Source organism: Oratosquilla oratoria, chromosome 13, assembly GCF_046742065.1.
Source record: "Oratosquilla oratoria isolate Oo_2021 chromosome 13, ASM4674206v1, whole genome shotgun sequence".
Lineage (NCBI taxonomy): Eukaryota > Metazoa > Arthropoda > Malacostraca > Stomatopoda > Squillidae > Oratosquilla > Oratosquilla oratoria.
The window spans coordinates 21596815-21623368 of NC_134789.1; the positions used below are offsets into that span (position 1 = coordinate 21596815).

Genomic DNA, 26554 nt, shown 5'->3' on the forward strand with positions numbered 1-26554 from the left:
TTTCCTCACTGATTCTTGAAGTTCTATCTAGGTTATGTTTCTCTTCCATTCCTAATATAATTATACATTTCTTTTTATCTGCTAAGTCTCTTACTATATTCTCCTTCTGTCTCATCACTTTGATAACTGAGTTTTCAGTTTGTTCTTTCATTTGCTGTTTAATTATATCAGTAAATACAACTTTACTGTTTTCCTGTATTTTTCTCCACCCCTGTGCTTCCTTTGCTATGGCCTCTTTATTGTCTTTATTGTTCTTTTTTAATTCTTCATTCACCTCTTTTACTTCTTTTAACTTTTTTTTTAATTCTTCTACTTCATTAGTTAAGTTTTTGTTCGCCTTCTCTAGTTCTTCCAATCTTTCAACCCTTTGCGCAATTTTTGACATACTACCGAACCTAATCTCCCAATGTTCGGTCATTTGTTCAAGTTTTTCCTCTAGTCTTGCCAGTCGGGGGAGGATGGTATCCGCCCCCCCCTCATTAAATCCATGGAAATTATTATCCTCACCTTCTATTGTGCTGCCCTTATCTATGTTTCTAATCTTTACATTTTTGTTAGTCCCTTCATCGTCACTAAATTGATCTGGCCCGCGTTTGTTTACATGGCGTCTGCCTGCCTGGACCAAGTCCTCTCCTTCCTCATTTCCTTCCATTTCCCTCAGTAATCCCTCCCCTTCTCCTTTTTCCTCACTTTCCCACTACACCACGAGCAATCCCCTTCTCTGCAAATACATAGGTACTTCCTTTGCATTGAGATCCACAAAATTTTCACTTTTTCTTCAGGACGTCAATCCTCGCTGTCCGTCCGACGGAAGTGTGTGTGTGTGTGTGATGATAATACTGTGATGCATGAGGGCAAGTAGGTGGAGGATGGGGATGAGGGAGTATGTGTGAAAAATAAATTAATGCAGCCTGAAGGGATTTCTCCGCGTCTTCTCCATTTGTGCACAATGGGATAAAGAGGGGGGGATGCTGATTTAATGAAGCAGCCTTATGGTGGATGTGCTGTGTCTTGCGACACTGCTGACCTAGGGCAGTGAGCAAGATGCATGATTGACCTGTCATCCTGGAGGAACCAAGATAAGAGGAAAGGAAGGAGGTGGGTAGGAGTGGAGTATGTGGGGATGGAATGGATGGGAGTGGTTTTAATGCCTTTTTCTTTAGCTACCCCACTTGTAAGGGGGAAAAACACTTTGGTATATGTATGTTTTTTTGTTTTTTCTCTCTCTCTCTCTCTCTCTCCTTTTTTCTCTTACCTCTCCATTCTCACTTTGTCACTCCCTCTCAGGTTATACTGAAAAATATGTTGTAGATATGCAAGTCAAGCCCTAAACCTTTTGTTAACCAATTAATGTACACATTGAACAAATATTACAGAAGTTAAATCAGTGAAATTCAAAATCCAAATCTGGGATAAAATCTGTTCAGAATTGTTTTTGTTTTCCACATTATACATCTGTTCTTAGTTTTAACTTTTTTTATCATGATTACAGAATTTACACCATCTCAGAGAAGTGGGTTACGGAAGAGGAGAAGAGTACAGTCACCTGTAAACAAACAACCAGAAAGTGTGGAAGAATGGATAGATGAAGACAAATTGGATATCTGGGCTATAAAGTTCTTTGGAGAAAGGTTGGAAAGAGCGGCAGTTGGGTCAAAGAAAGCTTTAAATGAAAAGGGAGAAACTGTGAAAGTGGAAACAGTAACAACAAGAGGGGCATCTCCAGCAGAAATTAAAGCTCGAATGGAAGAGCAGTTGAAAATCCAGAGAGCAACCTTTAATCAAAAGAAAGCTTTGGAAGGAGCCACAGTGAAAGGGAATGTGGTGAAAATAACACTTCCATCAAGTGGTACACTGCTTGCTAATTCAAGTGTGGCCAAGATTGCTCTGCCTCCTGTAGCTTCAGGAGCTAAAGTGGTTCAGGCAGGAGCCTCAACCATTATGGCAGTGAGTGGACAACTTCCAAACATTGTCTCTGCCAAAAAAATCATGACCACAAGGGATGGTAAACTAATTAGTGTACAAACCCCTGCACCTATAAGTACCACTCAGACTGGAGATAATAATTCTATCAGTGTAGGAAATAGTACTATCTTCCCTGTTGGAACCAATGCAGGATCAACTACTGGTACCAAAGTGCAAGTGACACAGCAAGGCAACAAAGTTATCAAAATACAACCTGTTGCTGCAAACCCAGGCCAAAAAATTATTCTGCCCCGCACAGCTACTCCCATTACTGTAAGAGGAGTGACTCCCACTTCAACTGTATCCACAAGCTCAACTGGGGCTGTGGCAGCTCCAGCTGCAGCAACTACAGGACTTCGCCTCCCAGGCCAACAAATCCACATCTTACGTACAGCAGATGGACAGCTACAAGTTCGGGGCCTTTTAGAAGGACAGCAACTTGTACAGAGAGCAGATGGGAAATTTCACCTCCTCAGCACTAAACCAGTTCAGGCAACTCCTGCTCCTAGTGCACCTGTCCCTGCTCCTACTTCAAGTGCTCCAGCTTCAACTGCTCAAGCTTCACAGCCTCTCAATTCTCCAACCCAAACCATTCAGGTTACTCAGCAAACAAGAGTTCTGTCTTCTGCCTCCAATGCAAATCCTGCCACAAGTGCAGCAGCCCTCCCATCTGGTGATCAGTCTTCAAGCACTGTTGGAAGCATTGCAACCACAACACAAACTACTGCCCCTGGGACACATATTGTGAAAGTGAATGGACAGCAAGTTTTGCTTCGGCAAACTGCAGAAGGGAAACCAGTGTTAGCTGCTGTTGGTACATCTGGTGAAGTTAGTAATATAGCTAAGCAACTTGTCAGTTTAAGTGGTCAGACATCACCTAGAATCAAGACCATGTTGACTCCAGATGGAACTATGGTAAAGACAGTAATGCCCAATGCTGGCTCTACTCCTGCTGCCTCTACTGCTGCTGCCTCTACTGCTGCTCCTGTTTCAACTGCTCCAGCACCTACAAGTGTTGCTGGAGTCAGTAATACAACAGTCACTGGCTCTACAACTGTCTCTTCAGCATCCACAACTACTACAACAACTGCTACTACAACACCTCAACCAAGTGTTACCACAAGTAATACAATGACACTCAAGGTTCAAGTACGTATGACAGAACAAGGACCAAAGACCATTATTCAAGGACTTCAGCCAGGAGTTGGTTTAACGAAGGATCACATTATGGCTATTCAGCAGCAAGTTCGAAACATGCTTTCACAATGTGAGTAATAATATCTAAGTGAGTTAAATGTTCTAATCCATTGGTAAGATGAACTGGAGATTCCACTTTCAGAGAATAGAAAAAATGTTGTATGAAGATACATATATTATGATCACTGTATATGATCCTTTTCAGCATGGTTGTATATTTGGGATGTATAACCACGCTGAAGATGATCACAAACAGTAATTGCAATATGCTTATTTTCGTGCAACATTCTTTACTCCAAAAGTGGGATCTACAGTTCAGATGGTAATATCTTTTCTTTTACCTGTTGTTGTTGTTGTTGTCGTTCCCTAGACTGTCTGTCCGAGCAGTCCCGTCTCCCCAAGGAAGGCCACAGCCGAAACTGGGTTTTCCCACAAATCCTTTATAGAGTGTATGTTGTGTTGTTTGCGTGTATGATTGTGTATAATGCAGTCTTCCATTATGTGTTGTATGGTATGGGGTATTCATGATAACACAAAAACTATGGTCAGGCCTTTGTACTCCTGCACCCATGGAAATATATGTTAGGAATGAAGAATTTTTTTTAGACAAAGGCTATCACCTGTTCAATGAGGGCTACTCTGGGAATGATGAAACAGTATTGATAGAAAAGTAATGAAGTGCAACCTATATATGAAGGAGCAAAAGGGACATGTTTGATGTGGGTGAATGGATTTTTCTTTTATACCTAGTGGGAGTGGAATGTGTAAAGGTGTTAAGAGTGTGGGGAAGTATGTTAAAGGCAGTCAAATTGAATGTACTGCATATTTACTACATTTGCATACAATCAGTGCTTTGAGGTCCCTCCATGGAGAGAGAAAATATAAATGAAGTAGTAGGGGTAAACCAGCTTAGGCTGTGGGCCTTGCTGTGGATGTGCTGTCTTTTGCTGCAGTGCTTCTGACCTGGAGAGTGGGCAGGGTGCAGGGATGGTCTTTCATCCTCAAGGAGTTAAGATGGGAAACAAATTGGTGAATGGAGTGGGATAGTTAGGGGGTGGGTGGATGCCTTAGCAGGCTACCTCCCTTATAAGAGGGTTGTTACCTTTTGGGTGTTTTGAAACTTAAGAGTTTAACATTATTCTTAATTTCTTTCTATTGTCCAGGAACAAAAAAGAGTGTTTTGTTTCTATGTTTTACACATAACTAATATAACAAAATCACTCGGTTTCTTAGATAACAATTTTAAGTATAAGGAAATTTACATCAGAAGAAAATCACATGATATTACAATCCCTTAACACTAGCACTTAACTTATTCCTTATGTGAATAAACATGTGGAGGAAACGAAGAAAAAAGGTCACACATGAGAATCCAGAAAAAGCCGTTTTGACACTTGAATTCCCAAAAGATGAGCCTTAAAAACAATCAAAAACCTCACACCAGACATAGGATGGATTTCCTCATGTCTACAAAAAAAAAAAAATTAACCCCTGGGCTGTTACTACATACCTAGTGGGAAAAAGTCCCCGCATAAAGATGTGTAGCCGGTTACTGACTCGACGAGAAGAGGGAGAGAACAACCCAAGGGAGGTTTGAAACCTCCCTGAGATACTCGCAATTGACCTGACAAGTCAATGGAGCCGAATGGTGCAGCAAAGGAAGTTTTTTTCTATCCTACTTTGAATAACTGTATACTAATCTTAAAGGTCAACTAAGAAGGTTCTAGATTTCTTTATTTTTTGTTATTTAATGCATGAAAATATAATTTAGAAGTTAGAACAATGAAATGCACATTTCTAGCATTTTATAGTCTTGATTTTATCCAAATAGCATGATATATGCAAGGGAGGTGGGTCAGGGATTGGAGATGGTAGAGGTGAGCCAGCTGTTGTTTGCAGACAACACTGCACTTGTGGCAGGATCGGAGGAGGCATTGAGGAAGTTGGTGACAGAGTTTGGGAGAGTGTGTGATAGAAGAAAGCTGAAGATAAATGAGGGTAAAAGTAAGGTGATAAGATGTTCAAGGGGTGAAAGTGGCAGCAGACTGGAAGTGAGCATTAAGGGAGAGCGACTGTAGGAAGTGGATAGTTTTAGATACTTGGGTGCAAATGTGGCAGGAAAAGGTGGAGTGAAGGTGGAGGTAGAATATAGATTGAGAGAAGTAAGTAAATGCCTTGGTTGATTAAAAAGTGTAATGAGGAATAGGCATTTGGGAATGGAGGCTAAGGGGAGACTGTATGAAGGAGTGATTGTGCCAACAGCACTGTATGGGGCAGAAACATGGAACATAAGAGAGGAAGAGAGAAGGAGTTTGAATGTGTTTGAGATGAGGTGTCTGAGAAGTATGATGGGGGTTACTAGGCTAGATAGAGTGAGAAATGAGGAGGTGAGGAGAAGAATGGGGGTGGAAAGGGAGTTGGGAGATAGGGTTGATGAAAGAGTATTAGGATGGTTTGGACACATGGAAAGAATGAGTGAAGAAAGACTAGTAAAAGAGGTATGGAAGGCAGATGTGGAGGGAGTGAACATGAGGGGATGTCCTAGGATGAGGTGGATGGATGGGGTGAAGGGGGCTTTGGGGAAGAGGGGAATGTCTGTTGAGGAAGGACATGAGATGACAGAAGACAGGGGTGAGTGGAGAATGGTTGTATATGGATGATGTTGTGATGCATGAGGTGGAATGGGTGGGGGGATGGGGGTTGAGGTAGTATGTGTGAATAAAATTTGATGCAGCCCGAAGGGATTTCTCCCTGTCTTCTCCTTTTATGGATATGGGGGGTCGCCGATTTAATGAAGCGTCCTTGCTGTGGATGTGCTGTATCTTGCGACACTGCTTCTGACCCAGGGCAGTGGACGAGGTGCAGGGATGACCTGTCATCCAGGAGGTGCTAAGATGAGAGGGAGGGTGGAGGGGTGTGGAGTGTATTCAGGGATGGAATGGATGGGAATGATTTTATGCCTTTTCCTTTTTGGCTACCTCCCTTGTAAGGGGGAAAAAGCCTTGGTACAGTAGAACCTCTACTTACGATTGCCTAAACATACGAATTTTCCAACATACGATGTGAAATTCAATCTAATATTTGACTACACCCGAAGTAATTTCCAACATACGAAGTCGTCGAAGTTTCGCATATATAAGCTAAGTTAGTTTAAAGTTCACCTAGTGTAAGTTAGAGTAGCCTAAGTTACGATACGTATCTCAGTCACCACCTCTCTACCCACACCTACCGTCTCCTGCATCGCCAAGCCTACACCTCCGTTCGCCTGTCTCTAAGGTAAAGTGACAATAAAAACCCCTTTTTATTGGTTACTTCCTTATAAATTTTTTTTTTTACATCTCTTATATACAGTAATGCATTTGTTTTTATTGCTATGTGTAATTATCTGCAGTACAGTATTTATTAAGGAGTTATCATAGGTTTTTGGGCTGTGGGATGAATTAAATGAATTACAGTGTATTCTTATGGGAATATTTGATTTAACATACCTGTACAACCATTTCAACATATGAAGTAGGTCCTGGAATGAATTAAATTTGTATGTAGAGGTTCTACTGTATATGTATGGTATATGTATGATCTTAAAAGTGCCTGGTAGCAGATGAACTTTTCAATGTCGTAGTTACATTTTCCACCGCTTGGGCAACTGATGACATCATTATTGCCAGGGAGCAACAAGATGGGGATTTCAGTATCGAGTGAAGAAGATTTATGAGATTTGGATGCCCTCTTGTGTTCCAGTGTGGGTATATTACAAGGATACATGCACAAACCAATTTGGGTATCCAAACAAGACTCAACTGACGAAGAACATGTTGAGAGCAAGGAATCTTCAGAGGATGAACGCCCAGAACGAGCAGGAAATAAGGACTGGTGAGTTCATTGGAAAGCATTACTGCATACATGCGTTACATAAATGCACACTACCAACTTCACCAGACCAGACACATGATTTCGTTGGTTTGTCATCAGCCATGTGGATGAAGGTTTGAAGGCATGAAATAGTAGGCCTAGCACCTAGCAGACATTGATGGGCCTGACCCTATCTACCAGGCCCCAGCATGCCTAGCAGGGCTGGTTTTGATTTTATTTTTTTGGAGAAACATCCACACGACTACCAAGATGACCATGTCCACAGTGCATGGATAGTTCATCTGTTCATGTAAGGAGGTGAGGATGTTAGAAAGTTTAATAAAGATTTCTGCTTGATCATAGACCTATGGCATGAATGCCATAGGCCTAACTATAGTAACCTCCTTGTATAAACAGATGAACTATCCATGCACTGTGGATGTGGTCATCTTGGCGGTCGTGTGGATGTTTTTCAAAAATAAAAAAAAAAATAAAAACCGGCCCTGCTGGGCATGCTGGGGCCTGGTAGATAGGGCCAGGCCCATCAATGTCTGCTGGGTGTTAGGCCTACTATTTCATGCCTTCAAACTTTCATCCATACATTTGATGACAAACCAACAAAATCATGTGTCTGGTCAGGTGTGGTTGGTGATGTGCATTTATAAGTAAAGCATGCATACAGTAATGTATTCCAATGAACTCACCAGTCCTGATTTCCTGCTTGTTCTGGGTGTTAATCCTCTGAAGATTCCTTGCTCTCAACATGTTCTTCTTTAGTTCAGTCTTGTTTGGATATCCGAATTGGTTCATACATGTATCCTTGCACCATACCCACATTGGAACACAAGAGGGCATCCATACATACATACATACATACATATACCAAGGCTTTTTTTACCCCTTACCAGGGGGGTAGCCAAAAAGGACAAGGCACAAAAACATTCCCACCCATTTCATCCCCGAAAACACTCCACACCCCTCCATCCTCCCTCCCATCTTAGCACCTCCTAGATGACGGGTCATCCCTGCACCCTGTCCACTGCCCTGGGTCAGAAGCAGTGTCGCAGGACACAGCACATCCACAGCAAGGCCGCTTCATTAAATCGGCGACCCCCCCTCTCCGTCCCCCCATATAAAGGAGAGGACGGGGAGAAATCCCTTCGGGCTGCGTCAAAAATTTTTGCTCACACACACACTACCTCACCTCCATTCCCCCGTCCAATCCACCTCATGCATCACAACATTTTCCATATACAACCATTCTCCATTCACCCCTGTCTTCTGTCCTCTCCCGTCCTTCCTCAACCGACATTACCCTCTTCCCCAAAGCCCCCTTCACCCCATCCATCCATCTCATCCTAGGACGTCCCCTCATGTTCACTCCCTCCACATCTGCCTTCCATACCTCCTTTACTAGTCTTTCTTCACTCATTCTTTCCATGTGTCCAAACCATCGTAATACTCTTTTATCCACCCTATCTCCCAACTCCCTTTCCACCACCATTCTCCTCCTCACTTCCTCATTTCTCACTCTATCTAGCCTAGTAACCCCCATCATACTTCTCAGACACTTCATCTCAAACACATTCAAGTTCCTTCTCTCTTCCTCTCTTATGTTCCATGTTTCTGCTCCATACAGTGCTGTTGGCACAATCACTCCTTCATACAGTCTCCTCTTAGCATCCATTCCCAGATTCCTATTCCTCATTACACTTTTTAAACCACCAAGGCATTTACTCGCTTCTCTCATTCTACATTCTACCTTCACTCCACCCTTTCCTGCCACATTTGCACCCAAATATCTAAAACTATCCACTTCCTCCAGTTGCTCTCCCTTAATGCTCACTTCCAGATTACTGCCACTTTCACCCCTTGTACATCTCATCACCTTACTTTTACCCACATTTATCTTCAGCTTTCTTCTATCACACACTCTCCCAAACTCTGTCACCAACTTCCTCAATCCCTCCTCCGATCCTGCCACAAGCGCAGTGTCGTCCGCAAACAACAGCAGGCTCACCTCCCACTTTTCTCCATTTTCCTTAACCATCTCCAATCCCTGACCTACTACTCTTGCATTCACCTCTCGCACCACCCCATCCATGTATAAGTTGAACAGCCAGGGTGACATAACGCATCCCTGACGAAGTCCCACCTTTACATCAAACCACTCACTCTCTCCAATTCTAATCCTGACACAAGCTCTACTACTCTCATAAAAACTCTTGATAGCTCCCAGAAGCTTTCCTCCTATCCCGTATATCTGCATAACCTCCCACAGTGCCTTTCTCTCTACCCTGTCGTAAGCCTTTTTCAGATCCATAAAGGCCCAGAAAACATACTTCCCCTTACCTATAGCTTTCTCACATGTCTGTCTTACCACAAAAATCTGATCTGCACAACCTCTACCTGTCCTAAACCCACACTGTTCCTCACCAATTACTCCCTCTCTTCCTCTCCTAATCCTCTCAATCAAGATCCTCCCATAAGCCTTCCCAACTACACTTAACAAGCTAATCCCTCTGAAACTACTACATTCACACTTGTCCCCCTTTCCCTTGTAAAGTGGAACTATACACGCACTCCTCCAGTCCTCTGGCACTCTACCTTCTCTCCAGCAAACATTAAATAACCTCACCAACCAGTCCACCATCACTATACCTCCTTTTTTAAGACATTCTGCATGGCATCCATCCAGACCAGGTGCCTTACCTGCTTTCATCATCTTAACTGCTGCCTTCACTTCATCCTTCCTTATTTCTCCTCCATTTTCCTCACTCATCACTCTCATTTTCTTAGCATTTCCCACTGCAACTATCTTTCCCTCCCTATCCTCCTTCACATTAAGCAACTCCCTAAAATATTCTGCCCATCTTCCCCTTACTGCCTTCTCCTCCATTATCATTTCTCCATCTGCATCTTTTACCTTTTCTTCTCTACTTGATTCGCCTCCTCTTCCTCTTTTAATTTCTTTCCAAAACATCTTTTTATTACTTTCAAAATTTTCTTTCATACTCTTACCCCATTTTACATCTGCTCTCCTCTTTGCCTCCTTTACCTTTTTCTTCACTTCTCTTTTCTTTTCCCTGCTAATACCCCGTCTGGGGTATTGGCTGCTTGTTACTGTGGCAAAGTAGCATGCAGTCGATACTTTAGGGTCTATATGGGGCGCCCCTACAGACCAGAGCCACACATCATTTTGTCTATGATAGAGGAAAACTCTGTTCATAGAAAAATGATGACACTTTTATACTACGACTGTCCCTCCGTTATGCTGTCCCCCAACCCTTGTTGCTATACTGTACCATTTCTCTGAGTATTTTCTTTTTCTATGGTGGGGGAATTCCCTGTGGTGGGGGAAAAGAATACTGCCACCAAGTATTCCCACTTGGATCGTAAGAGGCGAGAAAAAAAGGGACGGGGATTGGGACTAGGCATCTCTCTCCTTGTAGCCCTACAGGGCACATTCCTAGAAAAAAAGGCAGAGGCATAAGAGGGGCTGGAGGGCCTCGGTCCAGCACCCTAAGGTTTGGGTCTTTTAACCCCCTCCATACGGTGCCGCACACGTAGGCGTCATGGACTTGGATCTCGGTGGCAGCAGCCAATGCCAGCCGTACGACGTGTCGTAATAATACTCGCATCATAAAATTTAGTCACCGCTTATATCAATCGTTCTCTCTTCACCCGTGAATTTTGATAACCATAGAAAATGCGATTACAAAAGAATTAGAAAGAATGTCATTATGGAGGGGCGACTACAATAAATATAATCAAGACGCCGATATGGCAGCCTCGCGAATACACTCGCTCCCCATGACACCCACGTGTGCGGCACCGTATGGAAGGGGTTAAATTAATGTGCGTGGATGTGGTACAGATGAGAGTAAAAGGGAAGAGATAGGTAGTATATTTGTGAGAAGAAAGATGGATGTGTTGGCTTTGAGTGAAACTAAGCTGAAAGGGAGGGGCGATTGTAAGTTTGGGAGTGTAAGTGGGAGGTTATCAGGAGTGAAGAGAGGGCGAGGGAGGGAAGGGGTGGCTATACTAGAAAGTGAAGAGATAGGTAAACGTGTAGTGAAGTGGAAGGAGGTTTCCTCAAGGATAATGTGGATGAAGGTGAAACTGGGAAAGGAGATGTGGGTTTTTGTAAGTGCATATGGGCCTGGCAGTGAGAAGAATGTAGAAGAAAGGGAGGCCTTTTGGATAGATTTAAATGAGTGCATAGAGGGTTTAGGGAGAAGTGTAAATGTAATAGTACTGGGAGACCTTAATGCTAGGGTAGGAAAGGAGCCAATTGATGGAGTGGTTGGGAAATGTGGAGTTCCAGGAAAGAATCATAGTGGAGAGTTGATGGTGGAAATGTGTCTAGAGAGTTGATTATAGCAAATACAGTGTTTTGGAAGAAAGTCAAGCATAAGTACACATGGCAGAGGGTGGTGGAGGGAAAGGTGGTAGATAGAGCTTTAATGGACTATGTAGTGGTAAATAGGATTATGATAGGAAGAGTTAGGGATGTACATGTGCTAAGGGGAGAGGGTGGGGGAATATCAGATCCTTTTCTGGTGGAAGGTAAGTTGAGAGTGGAGGACAGATGGAGGAAGAGGAAAGGGACAAAAGGTAGGGAGGTGCTTAGAGTGAACTCTCTAAACGAAGAGGAAAAGGAGAAGGAGTACAAGAGGAAGCTGAAGGAGGAGTGGGAGGGAGTGAAGGATAGAGTGGAGGTAGGTGTGGAGGAGGAATGGGGATGGTTCAAGGAGGGAGTCACAAAGTGTGCAAGGATGGTGTGTGGAACAAGAAGGTCAGGAGGAAATAGAAGGAAGGGTAGTGAATGGTGGGATGAGGAATTGAAGAAGGTTGTAGAAGAGAAGAAGCGAGCTTTCACAGATTGGTTACCAAGAGGGCATCCAGATCCGTTAAAACTTCTTCACTCAATGTGAAATCCCCATAGTGTTGCTCCTCGGCAATACTGACATCATCAGTTGCCCTAGCGGTGGAAAATGTAACTACGACATTGAAAAGTTTGTCTGCTACCAGGCACTTTTAAGATCATGCTATTTGGATAAAATCAAGGCTATGAAATGCTAGAAATGTGCATTATAATGTTCTAACTTCTGAGTTATATTTTCGTGCATGAAATAACAAAAAATAAAGAAATCTAAAACCTCAGTTAAACTTTAAAGTACACCAAGAAAATACATATCCAAAATTACCTTAATACTGACACAGAAAAGAGAAGCAAAACAACAACTGGCAACTCGGGTGCGCAGTATGTATGCCCAGTTTGCCAGTGATGGGATCACCTTCAATATGCAGTCTGGGGTATTGGTTGCATGTTATTGTGGCTAAGTAGTATGCAGTTGATACTTTGGGGTCTATATGGGGCACCTCTACGGACCAGAGTCACACATCATTTTGTCTGTGATAGAGGAGGACTCTGTTCACAGAGAAATGATGGTACCCTCCGTTATGCTGTCCCCCAAACCCTGAATATTCATTTCCTTTTTTTGCCTACCCTGTGGTGGGGAATAGAATGCTGCCACCAAGTCTTCTCACTTGAATCGTAAAAGGTGAGAAAAACGGGATGGGGATTAGGACTAGGCATCCCTCTCCCTGTAGCCCCACAGGGGACATTCCTAAAAAAGTAAACGCAGAAGAGGATATAGGAGTTTTCCAACCAGTACCCTAAGGTTTGGGTCTTTTAAAAGTGCATGGATGTAGTACAGATGAGAGTAAAAGGGAAATGATAGGCAGTATGTTTGTGAGAAGAAAGATGGATGTGTCAGCTTTGAGTGAAACTAAGCTGAGAGGGAGGGGTGAGCGTGAGTTTGGGAGTGTAGTTGGGAGGTTCTCAGGAGTGAAGAGAGGGCGAGGGAGAGAAGGGGTGGCTATACTAGTAAGTGATAGGTAAACATATAGTGGAGTGGAAGGAGGTTTCTTCAAGGTTAATATGAATGGAGGTGAAACTGGGAAAGGAGATGTGGGTTTTTGTAAGTGCATATGGGTCTGGTAGTGAGAAGAGTGTAGAAGAAAGGGAGGCTTTTTGGATAGATTTAAATGAGTGTATAGAGGGATTAGGGGGAAATGTCATTGTAGTAGTACCGGGAGACCTTAATGCTAGGGTAGGAAATGAACCAGTAAATGGAGTGAATGGGAAATGTGGAGTTCCAGGAAAGAATCATAGTGGAGAGTGGATGGTGATGTGTCTACAGAGTTGATGATAGCAAATACAGTGTTTAGGAAGAAAGTCAAGCATAAGTACACATGGGAGAGGGTGGTAGATAGAGCATTAATGGACTATGTAGTGATAGATAGTATAATAGGAAGAGTTAAGGATATACATGTTCTAAGGGGAGAGAGTGGGAGAATATCAGATCATTTTCTTGTGGAAGATAAGTTGAGAGTGGAGGATAGACGGAGAAAGAGGAAAAGGACAAAAGGTAGGGATGTGCTTAGAGTGAACTGCTTAAATGAGAAAGAAAAGGAGGAGTATAAGAAGCTGAGAGAGGAGTGGGAGGGAGTGAAGGATAGAGTAGAAATAGAAGGGGAAGAGGAATGGGGATGGTTGAAGGAGGGAGTACTAGGTGTGCAAAGATGGTGTGTGGAACAAGGACAGGAGGAAATAGAAGGAAGGGTAGTGAGTGGTGGTATGAAGAAGCAAAGAATGTTGTAGAAGAGAAGAAGCAAGCTTTCACAGATTGGCTACAAAATAGGACGAGGGAATCATATGAGAGGTACAAGGAAAAGAGAAAAGAAGTAAAGCATAAGATAAAGGAGACAAAGAGGAGAGCAGATGTGAAATTGGGTAAGAGTATGAAAGAAAATTTTGAAAGTAATGAAAAGATGTTTTGGAAAGAAATTAAGAGAGGAAGAGGAGGCAAATGAAGTAGAAAAGAAAAGGTAAAAGGTGCAGATGGAGAGATGATAATGGAAGAGAAGGCAGTGAGAGGAAGATGGGCAGAGTATTTTAGGGAGTTGCTAAATGTGAAGGAGGATAGGGAGGGAAAGGTAGTTGCAGTGGGAAGTGCTAGGAAAATGATTGTGATGAGTGAGGAAAATGGAGGAGAAATAAGGAAGGATGAAGTGAAGGCAGTTGTTCATATGATGAGAACAGGTAAGGCACCTGGTCTGGATGGATGTCATGCAGAATGTCTGAAAAAAGGAGGTACAGTGATAATGGACTGGCTGGTGAGGATATTTAATGTTTGTTTAAGAGAGGTTAGAGTGCTGGAGGGCTGGAAAAATGCCTATATAATTCCACGTTACAAGGGAAAAGGAGACAAGTGCGAGTGTAGTAGTTTCAGAGGGATCAGCTTGTTAAGTGTAGTTGGGAAGGCTTATGGGATGGTCTTGATTGAGAGGATTAGGAGAGGAACAGAGGGAATAATTGGTGAGGAACAATGTAGAGGTTGTGTAGATCAGATGTTTGTGGTAAGACATATGTGAGAAAGCTATAGGAAAAGGTAAGGGTGTTTTTGGGCTTTTATGGATCTGGAACAGGCTTATGACAGGGTAGACAGGAAGGCACTGTGGGAGGTATTGTAGATATATGAGATAGGAGGAAAGCTTTTAGGAGCTGTCAAGAATTTTTATGAGAGTAATAGAGCATGTGTCATGATTAGAAATGGAGAGAGTGAGTGGTTTGAAGTAAAGGTGGGACTTCATCAGGGATGTGTTATGTCACCCTGGCTGTTCAATTTATACATGGATGGGGTGGTATGAGAGGTATATGCAAGGGTGGTAGATCAGGGATTGGAGATGATTAAAGAAAATGGAGAAAAGTGGGAGATAAACCAGCTGATGTTTGTTGACGACACTGCACTTGTAGCAGGGTCAGAGGAGGGATCAAGGAAGTTAGTGACAGTTTGGGAAAGTGTGAAAGAAGGAACTTGAAGATAAATGTGGGTAAAAGTAAGGTGATGAGATATACAAGGGGTGAAAGTGGCAGCAGACTGGAAGTGAGTATTAAGGGAGGGAGACTGGAGGAAGTGGATAGTTTTAGATACTTGGGTGCGAATGTGGCAGGAAAGGGAGTAGTGGAGGTGGAGGTAGAATGTGGATTGAAAGAAGTGAGTAAATGCCTTGGTGGATTAAAAAGTGTAATGAGAAATAGACATTTGGGAATGGATGCTAAGAGGAATGAAGGAGTATTTGTATGAAGGAGTGATTGTGCTGACAGCACTGTATTGGGCAGAAACATGGAACATAAGAGAGGAAGAGAGAAGGAGTTTGAATATGTTTGAGATGTCTGAGAAGTATAATAGGGGTTACTAGGTTGGATAGAATGAGAAATGAGGAAGTGAGGAGGAGAACAGGGGTGGAAAGGGAGTAGGGGGATGGGTGGAAGAATATTGGGATGGTTTGGACACATGGAGAGAATGAGTGAAGACTAGTAAAAGAGGTGTGGAAGGCAGATTTGGAAGAAGTGAACATGAAGGGGTGACTTAGGATGAGATGGATGGATGGGTTAAAAGTGGCTTTGAGAAAGAGGGGAATGTCTGTTGAGGAAGGACGGGAGAGGACAGAAGACAGGTGAATGGAGAATGGTTGTATATGGATGATGTTGTGATGCATGAGGTGGAATGGGTGGGGGATGGGGGTTGAGGGAGTAAGTGAAAAAAAATGACATAGCCCGAAGGGATTTCTCCCTATTTTCTTTTCTGCATGATGGGACGGAGAGGGGTGGTCACCGATTTAATGAAGCGTCCTTGCTGTGGATGTGCTGTGTCTTGTGACACTGCTTCTGACCCAGGGCAGTGGAAAAGATGCAGGGGTGACCTGTCATCCAGGAGGTGCCAAGATAAGAGGGAGGGAAAACGGTGGAGGGGAGTGGAGTGTGATAAGGATGAAATGGGTGGGAATGGCTTTTATGCCTTTGTTTTTTGGTTACCTCCCTTATAAGGGGGAAAAAGCCTTTGGTATATGTATGCTAAACTTAAATTATAATACAGAAATTAAAATACGTTGCATCATAGTGACACATGGTATCTGTGTTACAAATTGTATTAGATTAATTTGGTCACATTACATCAATGAGGAAAGTAAAATAAGATACAACAAAAATATAAAACTGGCCATTTACACACATACATAAAAATATAAAACTGGCAATTTACACATACCCTGCCCTGGCAGCATCCATATGACCTGAGGCCAGGACAACCAAAACTCCCGCTGTGATCTGACCAATGTTGATTTTCTGGGTGTGACAGTGGTATACACCGATGATAGATATAGGGGGGGGGGTGTAAGCTACAGTTGGTAGACAACAAATAACCAACATGGAAAAAAAAAAAAAAAAAAAAAAAAATGTGGACATTGGCTATGTGATACCCTTCCCACCAAGAGAAAGAAAATGTGTAGGAGCATACCTCTTTACACTTTTTCTTTACTCTTTTTCAGGTAGCAGTAACATGTCTGCAAGGACATTATCCACTCTATGTGGATAACCTTGAGGTTGAAATTCTGGAGATGCAAACTCCATCAAGTAATCCGCTGGTTTTTTATTTTGAAAGAGTTAAGGTATGTGAGCGGCCGATGATCTGTGTAGATTTTTACTCCCTCTGAAGGAGGTAAATAAAATGAAAAATGGTCTAAGGAAAGAACAATGTCGAGTAACTCTTTCTCCACTGTCACATAATTCTTTTGAGCTGGCATAAGCTTTTTGCTAAAGTACACCTCTGGGTGATTTACTCCCTGTTCGTTCTGAAGCAGGATACTTCCAATTGCTCCATCATTTGCATCACAGGCATGTTTAAAACTTTTCCCATAATTGGGAGCAACAAGAACAGGGTATGAGCACAGCACTTGCTTTAATTCTTGAAAGGATTTTTTGTAAGGCTCTGACCATTTGAAAGGAGCGTTGTTCCTAAGTAACTTGGTGAGTGGAAGAGTTAAGTCAGCAAAATTCTTTATGTAGTGGCAATAATATCCTACCTCCCATAGGAACCTCCTAATCTGTCTATTTGTGGTAGGAACTGCCAACAGAGAAATTGCCTACACATTGGCTGATGGGGGTGACAGAATGCCCCCACCCACAACATGCCCTAAGTAAACTTGAGCCTGAGCAAAAATACACTTTGACAAGTTTACAATGAGATTATTGTTGTTAAGAGCATTAAACAAGGAATCCAGCTGGTTAATATGGTCCTGCCATGTCTGTGAAAACTGAAATGTTGTCCAAATAAACTACGACATTGTCAATGCCAGCTAACACAGACTGCATCCTTTGAAAAGTGGATGGAGAATTGCATAGGCTGAGTGGTAAAACTAAAGGAAGATATGTTTGTCCTAAAGTGGAAAAGCAACAAATTTCTTGCACTTTAACCGACAGAGGAATCTGCCCAAAACCCTATAACAGGTCTACCTTGGACAGGTAGTTTGATGAACCTATGTGCTCTATGCAATCCTCAATCCTTGGCAGAGGAAAAGAATCCTTCTTGGTAACCTTATTGGCTCTCCTGAAATCAATACAGAGCCTCTGGCCACTGTCTGGTTTGGGCACAAGCAAAATGGGTGAACACCACTCGCACCCGGTTGAATGAGGCCCGTGTGCAACATGGTGTCTATATCCTGTATCAAGGGCACCTTATGGGGTTGTACCCTATATGGGCTTTGCTTTACTGGGGGAGCATTACAAACATCAGTGTCATGGACTACTGAGGTGGCAAAATCCAGTTGGTCTTTAAACACATTGGGGTACTTATCCATCACTGTGAGCAGCTCTCGATTCTGCTCAACGCTCAGGTGACCCAACTCTGTCTTGAGCAAGGCTTGAGCAGTTGTGTTCTCACTCCAAGCTTCTGCAAAGGAGACAGTTAGGGGGCTGACCTCTCCCTCTCCCTTGACCATGGGTGGATTCACTAGGCTTGTGAGGCAAGCTGGGCCCTCTAAAGGTTCCCCAGAGGTATGCATATAGTACTTGAACAAATTAATGTGGCATAACCACTGTTTACAGCAATGCTCTGGTGTGGCAACCACATAGTTTACTTCCTCCACCCTCTTAACTCTTTGGTAAAAGCCTTGGAACTTGGCCTGAAAGGCATTCCCTTTAAATGGCAGAAGGACTAGCACTAAGTCACCTGGTTGGAACTCCCAGTACTTGGCTTTCTTGTCAAACCAATGCTTAGCACAGGACTGAGACTCATCCGGATTGCAGCGATTTTCCAACACTTGATTAAATTTTGCCTAATTTCCCCAATCCACTTTAACAAGCTGAAATCTTTAGACTCTGATTCCAACAACCTCTGCTTAATGTGACACAAGGGCCCCCTAACCTGGTGGGCAAAAACTAATTCAAAAGGGCTAAAAACTGTACTCTCAGATGTCATGTCCCTGAGCACGAATTTGACAAAGTGTAAATTGTCGTCCCAGGGATTTTGAAAAACAAGCGCTTGTTTGTGCAGAATACTTTTGAGAGTTTGGTGGCTTCTTTCCACCATCCCTTGGCTCTGAGGGTGCAAGGGGCTCACAATTTTGTGCAGGAAACCTGTGGATTTGGCAAAGTCCTTAAACACCTTCCCAGTGAAATATGAGGCACCATCTGTCTGCACACAGTACAGTACCCCGAACTGGGTGAAAAAGTTCATGAGATAGTGAACTATCATTGTTGCTATGACACTACGCATAGGAACAGCCTCCACATACCTGGTGGCCGTATCGGCCATGGTCAACAAGAATTGGTTGCTCTTCCATGTTTTGTTGAGAGGTCCCATGACATCCACCTGGAGTTCTGCGAAGGGCTCTGGTAGGTGAGGTATCTTCACCAAGGGTGAAGGTGAGATTTTTTGGTTGACAACCCCGCCACTTGGCAGACATGACACAGCTTACAGTGCTGCATGATGTCCTTCCTAATGCCTGGCCAAAAGAAGGCCCGATTTAGCCTCTCAAAAGTCTTACAGACACCTAGGTGGCCCACAAAATGTCATGGGCCACTTCCAAGAAGGCCCTCCGGTAAGCAGCTGGGACCATGATCTGTTTCACAGCTGCCCATGGTGCATCCTCGTTATGGTAGGTGGGCAGCAACCATTGTCGGCACAGGACTCCTTCTCGTAGGTAGAAGGTGGAGGTTGGTCTCGCCTCCAAAAGGGGTGCCAACTCCTCATCCTCTCTCTGGGCTGCAATTAATGCCTGTCTTCCTGAAAAAGACTTGTCTGGGGAAGAACTAACAAGAATATTATTGCTCTGGGTAATGGAGGTATAGTCAGGGAGCCAGCGGGGTTTGACGGACATGGGCTGTTGGAAAAGATTGTGGGTGTTTTTTGGTTTTTACCACCCTTATGCAATAACATCTGACTGCACAACCTTGGGGATCAACTACAGGAGTGATGGAATTAATGTTTGTTTGAACCTACCCTTAGGTAAAAAAAAATTAAACAAAAATTATATTTTATTGTTACAATGCTTGGATTTGTTAGAGAGTAACATTTTTGTGTATATATTAATTTATACATATGAAAGGTTGATTGTTGATGCATATACTTCCATATTGTAGCGTACAGTACTACCTCTCATTAACGGACTAAAAGGGGGGTAACGGTGTCCATTGATGTGAATAATCCGTTGATTTGGAGTGGTTTTTGGGTGGCATAGTGATTGCACACACTAAACAACAGCACCAAAAACACCGAAAACACAGCGGAAACACCGCAAACACCGCAAACACAGCTAATTAATGTCAGTTAATGAGAGGTAGTACTGTAATGTGTTGCTCAAGGAGGGGGGGGGGATGTAAAGATTTATCTTTAGGTGTCATACTTCTCAGAATCGGAGACATCGACCTCCTCTAGACACTTGTTGTGTGAGCACCTGTCTATAGAGCCTGTACATTTGCAGCCAATATAGGAAGGCACCTGTTTTCGTGCACGTGAGCAGTTTCTGCGGCATCCTTTCAAACAGTTGCAGGAGATGGACCTTGAAAACTGATCTGGCCATAACGAGGTTACACTCAAAACAGAGATGTAGTCTCCGCTTTTCAGTTCCCACCTATACTCGGTCGGAGATGGCAGGTTTGGCTTTGGGATGTGAGCGGTCTTGTCGATCATAGTTGCGTACATTGCCTGTCTCAGATGTGGAACAAATGACCCTTCGGTCGGGGGTAGCATTTTCAGTAGAGTGGATTTGTTGTTGAGAAATTTGTTGGCTCGTACTTCACTCAAAGTACAACCTTGCATTGCATACTTCTTGGAGTAAACAGTGATTGTCAGATCTCTCGCTTGAGCACAGACTTCATCGGTCATCTCTTTGTGATCGTCATCCTCTCCAAATTCAGCTAGGGCCCCAGTGGGACATTCCCGACTTGAAATGAACCAAGCCTTCTTGCTTGTGAAGTATGGAAAGCTAGTTGTATTTCTGCCACTCAGACCTTGCACTGGTCGACTCCAAGGACTTCTGCAAAACTGTGGATTGGTAGGTATTCGTTTGAAGAGACCCGTACCCAGAACTCAAGTAGGTTCTGAAGATGTGTAGCACTATAGTAGATACATAGGACAATGACATCAGTGTCATTGGCATGCACTATAACCCTGTTTATTCCTTTTGTACGAACACTGTGTACAGTGTGTAATATCAACCTGGTATCAGCCTCCTCCTGAGTAGATTCTAACTCTGGCACTGGTACTTGTGATTGAGCTGAGATATGGACCGACTTTGTCTCCTCATCAAATCCCCCACCGAGGTAAAGCTGAAGCAACCCGAGTGCCAAGTTCGTATTGCTGGATTCGCTCCTCTTGTTGCAAAGAAAGCTCAGAAGGCAGGCCTTGTTTTCTGGGTTCTTCAAGAGCTCAGTTGTTTCTGGGGCTGTGAAGTTATCAGCTACTGTGAATGTTTTTAATGGTTTTCCTGTTCTGTGACTTCGTGTTTGTATCTTCAGACTTGGCAATTTGTAGCGATCGCAACAGAAGTGAATGTTGGCTGTGTCAGGTGGTACATCATTCACTAATCCAACTAGATAACAGCTGGCAATGTCCTCAAACTTGGTGTCTTTCTTAAATGGTTAATAATGGATCATATACATACATATACCATAGGCTTTTTCCCTCCACATGGGGGGTAGCCAAAAAGAAAAAGGCATAGTAACCACTCCCACCCATTCCATTTCCTATATATTCCACTCCCCCCCCTCCCCCCCCCTCTTATCTTGGCACCTCCAGGATGACAGGTCATCCCTGCATCCTGTCCACTGCCCTGGGTCAGAAGCAGTGTTGCAAGACACAGCACATCCACAGTAAGGCAGCTTCATAAATTCGGCGACCCCCCCCCTCTCCATCCCCCCATGCAGAAAAGAAGACGGGGAGAAATCCCTTTGGGCTGCATCATATTTTTTCTCATACATACTTCCCCACCCCCTCCCCCTCATGCATCACAGCATCATCTATACACAACCCCTCTCCATTCACCCCTATCTTCTGTCCTTTCCTGTCCTTCCTCCACAGGCATTCCTCTATTTTGTAATGCCCCTTTCACCCCATCCATCCATCTCATCCTAGGATGCCCCCTCATATTCACTCCTTCCACCTCTACCTTCCACACTTCTTTTACTAATCTTTCTTCACTCATTCTTTCCATGTGTCCAAACCACCCCAATACTCTTTCATCAACACTATCTCCCAGTTCCCTTTCCACCCCTGTTCTCCTCCTCACCTCCTCATTTCTCACTCTATCCAGCCTAGTAACCCCTATCATACTTCTCAGACATTTCATCTCAAACACATTCAAACTCCTTCTCTCTTCCTCTCTCATGTTCCATGTTTCTGCCCCGTACAATGCTGTCAGCACAATCTCTCCTTCATATAACCTCCTCTTAGCATCCATTCCCAGATGTCTATTTCTCATTACACTTTTCAATCCACCAAGGGCATTTACTTGCTTCTCTCAATCTACATTCTACCTCCACTCCCACTCCTCCCTTTCCTGCCACATTCGCACCCAAGTATCTAAAACTATCCACTTCCCCCAGTCTTTCACCCTTAACCCCTTCCATACGGTGCCGCATACGTAGGCGGCATGAGGAGCAAGTGGATACGCGAGGCTGCCATATCGGCGTCTTGATTATATTTATTGTAGTTGCCCCTGCATAATGACATACTCTCTAAACTGTCTTTCTTCACATTTTCTATGGTTATCAAAATTCACGGGTGAAAGAGAGAACGATCGATATAAGCAGTGACTATATTTTATGATGCGAGTATTATTACGACACATTGTACGTCTGGCAGCTAATGCTGCCCGCGAGATTTTGGCCCGTACTGAAGAGGTTAATGCTCACTTCCAGCCTACTGTCACTCTCTCCCCTTGTACATCTCATCACCTTACTTTTACCCACATTTATCTTCAGCTTCCCTCTTTCACACACCTTCTCAAACTCTGTCACTAACTTCCTCAATCCCTCCTCTGATCCTGCTACAAGCACAATGTTGTCAGCAAACAACAATTGGCTTATTTCCCACTTTTCTTCATTTTCTTTAATCATCTCCAACCCCTGACCCACTGCCCTTGCATTCACCTCTCGCACCACCCCATCCATGTAAAGATTGAACAGCCAGGGCGACATAACCCATCCCTGACGAAGTCCCACCTATACCTCAAACCATTCACTCTCTCCATTTCTAATCCCAACACAAGCTCTACTACTCTTGTAAAAACTCTTGACTGCTCTTAACAGCTTTCCTCCTATTCCATATATCTTCAGTACCTCCCACAGTGCCTTCTTGTCTACCCTGTCATAATCCTTTTCCAGATCCGAAAAGCCCCAAAAAATATCCTTACCTTTTCCTATAGCTTTCTCACATCTGTCTTACCACAAAAATCTGATCTACACAACCTCTACCAGTCCTAAACCCATACTGTTCCTCACCAATTACTCCCTCTCTTCCTCTCCTAATCCTCTCAATCAAGACCCTCCCATAAGGCTTCCCAACTACACTCAACAATTTGATCCCTCTGAAACTACCACACTCACACTTGTTCCCTTTTCCCTTGTAAAGCGGGACTATACAGGCACTCCTCCAGTCTTTCGGCACTCTACCCTCTCTTAAACATCCATTAAATAACCTCACCAGCCAGTCCACCATAACTGTACCTCCTTTCTTCAGATATTCTGCATGGCATCCATCCAAACAGGTGCCTTACCTGCTCTCATCATCTTAACAGCTGCTTTCACTTCATCCTTCCCTATTTCTCCTCCATTTTCCTCACTCATCACTCTCATTTTCTTAGTGTTTCCCACTGCAACCACCTTTCCCTCCCTATCCTCCTTCACATTTAGCAACTCCCTAATATACTCTGCCCACCTTCCTCTCACTGCCTTCTCTTCCATTATCATCTCTCCATCTGCACCTTTTACCTTTTCTTCTCTACTTCATTTGCTTCCTCTTTCTCTTTTAATTTCCTTCCAAAACATCTTTTTATTACTTTCAAAATTTTCTGTCTTACTCTTACCCCATTTCACATCTGCTCTCCTCTTTGCTTCCTTTATCTTCTGCTTAACTTCCCTTCTCTTTACTTTGTACCTCTCATACGCTTCCCTCATCCTAATCTGTAGCCAATCTATGAATGCCTGCTTCTTCTCTTCTACACCTTTCTTAGCTTCCTTATCCCACCATTCACTACCCTTCCTTTTATTTCCTCCCACCCTCCTTGTTCCACACACCATCTATGCACACCTTATGACTCCCTCCTTGAACAATTCCCATTCCTCCTCCACTCCTAGCTCTACTCTATCCTTTACTCCCTCCCACTCCTCTTTCAGCTTTTTCTTATACTCACTCTCCTTTTTTTTTTTCTCATTCAAGCAGTTCACTCTAAGTGCCTCCCTACCTTTTGTCCTTTTCCTCTTTCTCCACCATTCTCCACTCTCAATTTACCCTCCACCAGAAAGTGATCTGATATTCCCCCTTAGAACATGTACATCCTTAACTCTTCCTACCATACTCCTGGTCACCGCTATATAGTCCATTAATGCTATCTGCCACCCTTCCATCCACCACCCTCTCCCATGTGTACTTATGCTTGACTTTTTTTCCCTAAACACTGTATTTGCTATCATCAACTCTCTTTCAAGACACATCTCCACCATGAACTCTCCACTACGATTTTTACCTGGAACTCCATACTTCCCAATCACTCCGTCTATTGGTTCCTTTCCTACCTTAGCATTAAGGTCTCCCAATACAACTACATTGATATTTCTCCTTAATCCCTCTATGCACTCATTTGTATCTACCCAAAATGCCTCTCTTTCCTCTATGCTCTTCTCACTACCAGACCCACATGCACTTACAAAAACCCACATCTCCCTTCCCAGCTTCACCTTCATCCACATCAACCTTGATGAAACCTCCTTCCACTCCACTACCCATTTACTTATCTCTTCACATTCTAGTATAGCCACCCCTTCTCTCCCTCGTCCCCTCTTCACTCCTGAGTACCTCCCAACTACACTCCCAAACTCACAGTTGCCCTTTCCTTTCATTTTAGTTTCACTCAAAGCCAGTACATCCATCTTTCTTCTCGCAAACATAATGCCTATCTCTTCCCTTTTACTCTCATCTGTACCACATCCACACACATTAAAAGACCCAAACCTTAGGGTACTGGTTGGAAAACTCCCAGACCATATGCCTTTACTTCTTTTTATAGGAATGTCCCCTTTCAGGGCTACAGGTAGTAGGACTCCTAATCCCATCCCCGTCCCGTTTTTTGTCGCCTTTTATGACTCAAGTGGAAAGACTTGGTGGAAGCACTCTCTTCCATCACAGGGTCGGCGAAAAAAGGAAATGAATACAGACGCTCCTCAACTTACGTTTTAGTTACGTTCCGAACGGCCGAACGTAAGTTGAAAATGAACGTAAGTTGTTACTGTACTATACATCGGTAAATTCTATTACCGTATCTTATAAAACACCCCTAAATCATTAATTAAACACATAACATTGTAAAATAATAACATTAATTTCAAATAGATTAAATTCAAGCAACATAAATTGAGATGGTGGAGGAGGAGGGGGAGGAGGAGGAGGCAAGGCATTTTCAGTTTGTCGTCTGCGCAATGTAAACAATGGACGCAGCGTCATGCACAAGTATCGTTTGAACTACAGAGAGCACAGTAAACTAAAAAATTCACTCAAAAAGAAAAATGTTTACAATTTTTTTTTTTACCGTCAGTTCAAACGTAAAATCGAAAAAACGTAAAACGAATGAACGTAAGTAGAGGAGCGTCTGTATTCAAATAAATGGTACAGGACAGTAACAAGGGGTTGGGGGACAGCAAAACGGAGGGATAGTCGTAGTATAAAAGTGTCATCATTTCTCTATGAACAGAGTTTTCCTCTATCACAGACAAAATGATGTGTGGCTCTGGTCTGTAGGGGCACTCCATATAGACCCTAAAGTATGAACTGCATGCTACTTTGCCACAATAACATGCAGCCAATACCCCAGAGGGGGAGGAAGTTTTTCAGTGCTCTCGACTTTTGTAGTTTCCTTCATGACTTTCACAAGAAGGGACTTCGTGCCCATCCTCATTGTTGTACCTTCGTTGAAGAGGGCTTTCAGTGTGTTGCTGCATTCATACTCGCCAACGAATTTCACAATGTCAAGTGTGCTACCACTAGCTACGACTTGAGTCATCTGCAATAGAGCTCAAACTTAGTCAACCTGTTCATTCTTTACTTGTCCTTTAGGTGTCCTCTTTGATTTATTCTGCATTTCAAATGTCTTCAAGCACACAGTTGATGTCTTTGATGCAGGGCTACTCAGCGACTTGTTGAGTGCTTTGACTCCAATTTGCTTGATACTCACAAGTTCCCTCTGGACATCTTTATGGGCTAGCTCACCTGCACTTATGTTAATAAGTTCATCTGTTTCGTTACAGAATGGGTTCTCTTCAATTGCAGCCATGATGATGTTGATCATTTCCAGATCTCATGTTGTTACAGTCTGACCTGCCTCATGGTGTGAATTTTGTGCACCTGTATCGAGTCCCATCATTTCCTTGAGCTTCGAGCTGACTGATGCTGTCCAAGCCTTAACACAAACCCATTTTGTTCTGGTTGTTTTCATTTGAGTGATTCCAGACAGACCACTGCTCTCCTTAGCATCGGCATTGTAGGTCTGCTCCAAAAGCATGTCGAGCGGTACAGCAATGTGTTAACCATTGGATCGTCGAGCTACAAATGATCCATCCATGAGAGCGCTGTGAACTTTAGGAGCTATCTCCGGCAAGTTCTTCATTTCCTCAATGTAGATCAGAAGCGACTGTTGCCCGTATTTATAGTATCCAGCGGCAACAAGATATGGGAGCATTTTACCGGATTCACACAGGTGTCCAACCCAGTTTCCTTGTCTCTGGTTGAAGATAAATTGGAAGAGGATGTCAGACATTTCTAGGAAGGTGAGCCAGTAATTGGCTGTGGGCAGCTTGCTTGTTGAGGGTGACAAGTTGCTTGTTGAGGGTGACAAGTTGATCATGTGTGTTGTTTATCAAGTTCAACTGTTCCTGACCAGTCAGCTGGTTGTCGAGAAGTTTCTGTGTTAAGCTGGTGAT

The 26554-nt window shown here is 43.3% G+C and overlaps 1 protein-coding gene across 3 annotated transcripts in view; it reads left to right on the forward strand.

Moving 5' to 3' along the window:
* Nucleotides 1–26554, forward strand: part of LOC143032340 (nucleosome-remodeling factor subunit NURF301-like) — a 311934-nt gene that overhangs the window by 117914 nt on the left and 167466 nt on the right. For all 3 annotated transcript variants that reach the window (XM_076196918.1, XM_076196919.1, XM_076196920.1), the window contains exon 12: nucleotides 1493–3232. In XM_076196918.1, coding sequence (XP_076053033.1) covers nucleotides 1493–3232 — 1740 coding nt within the window. The remainder of the gene's footprint in view (nucleotides 1–1492; nucleotides 3233–26554) is intronic.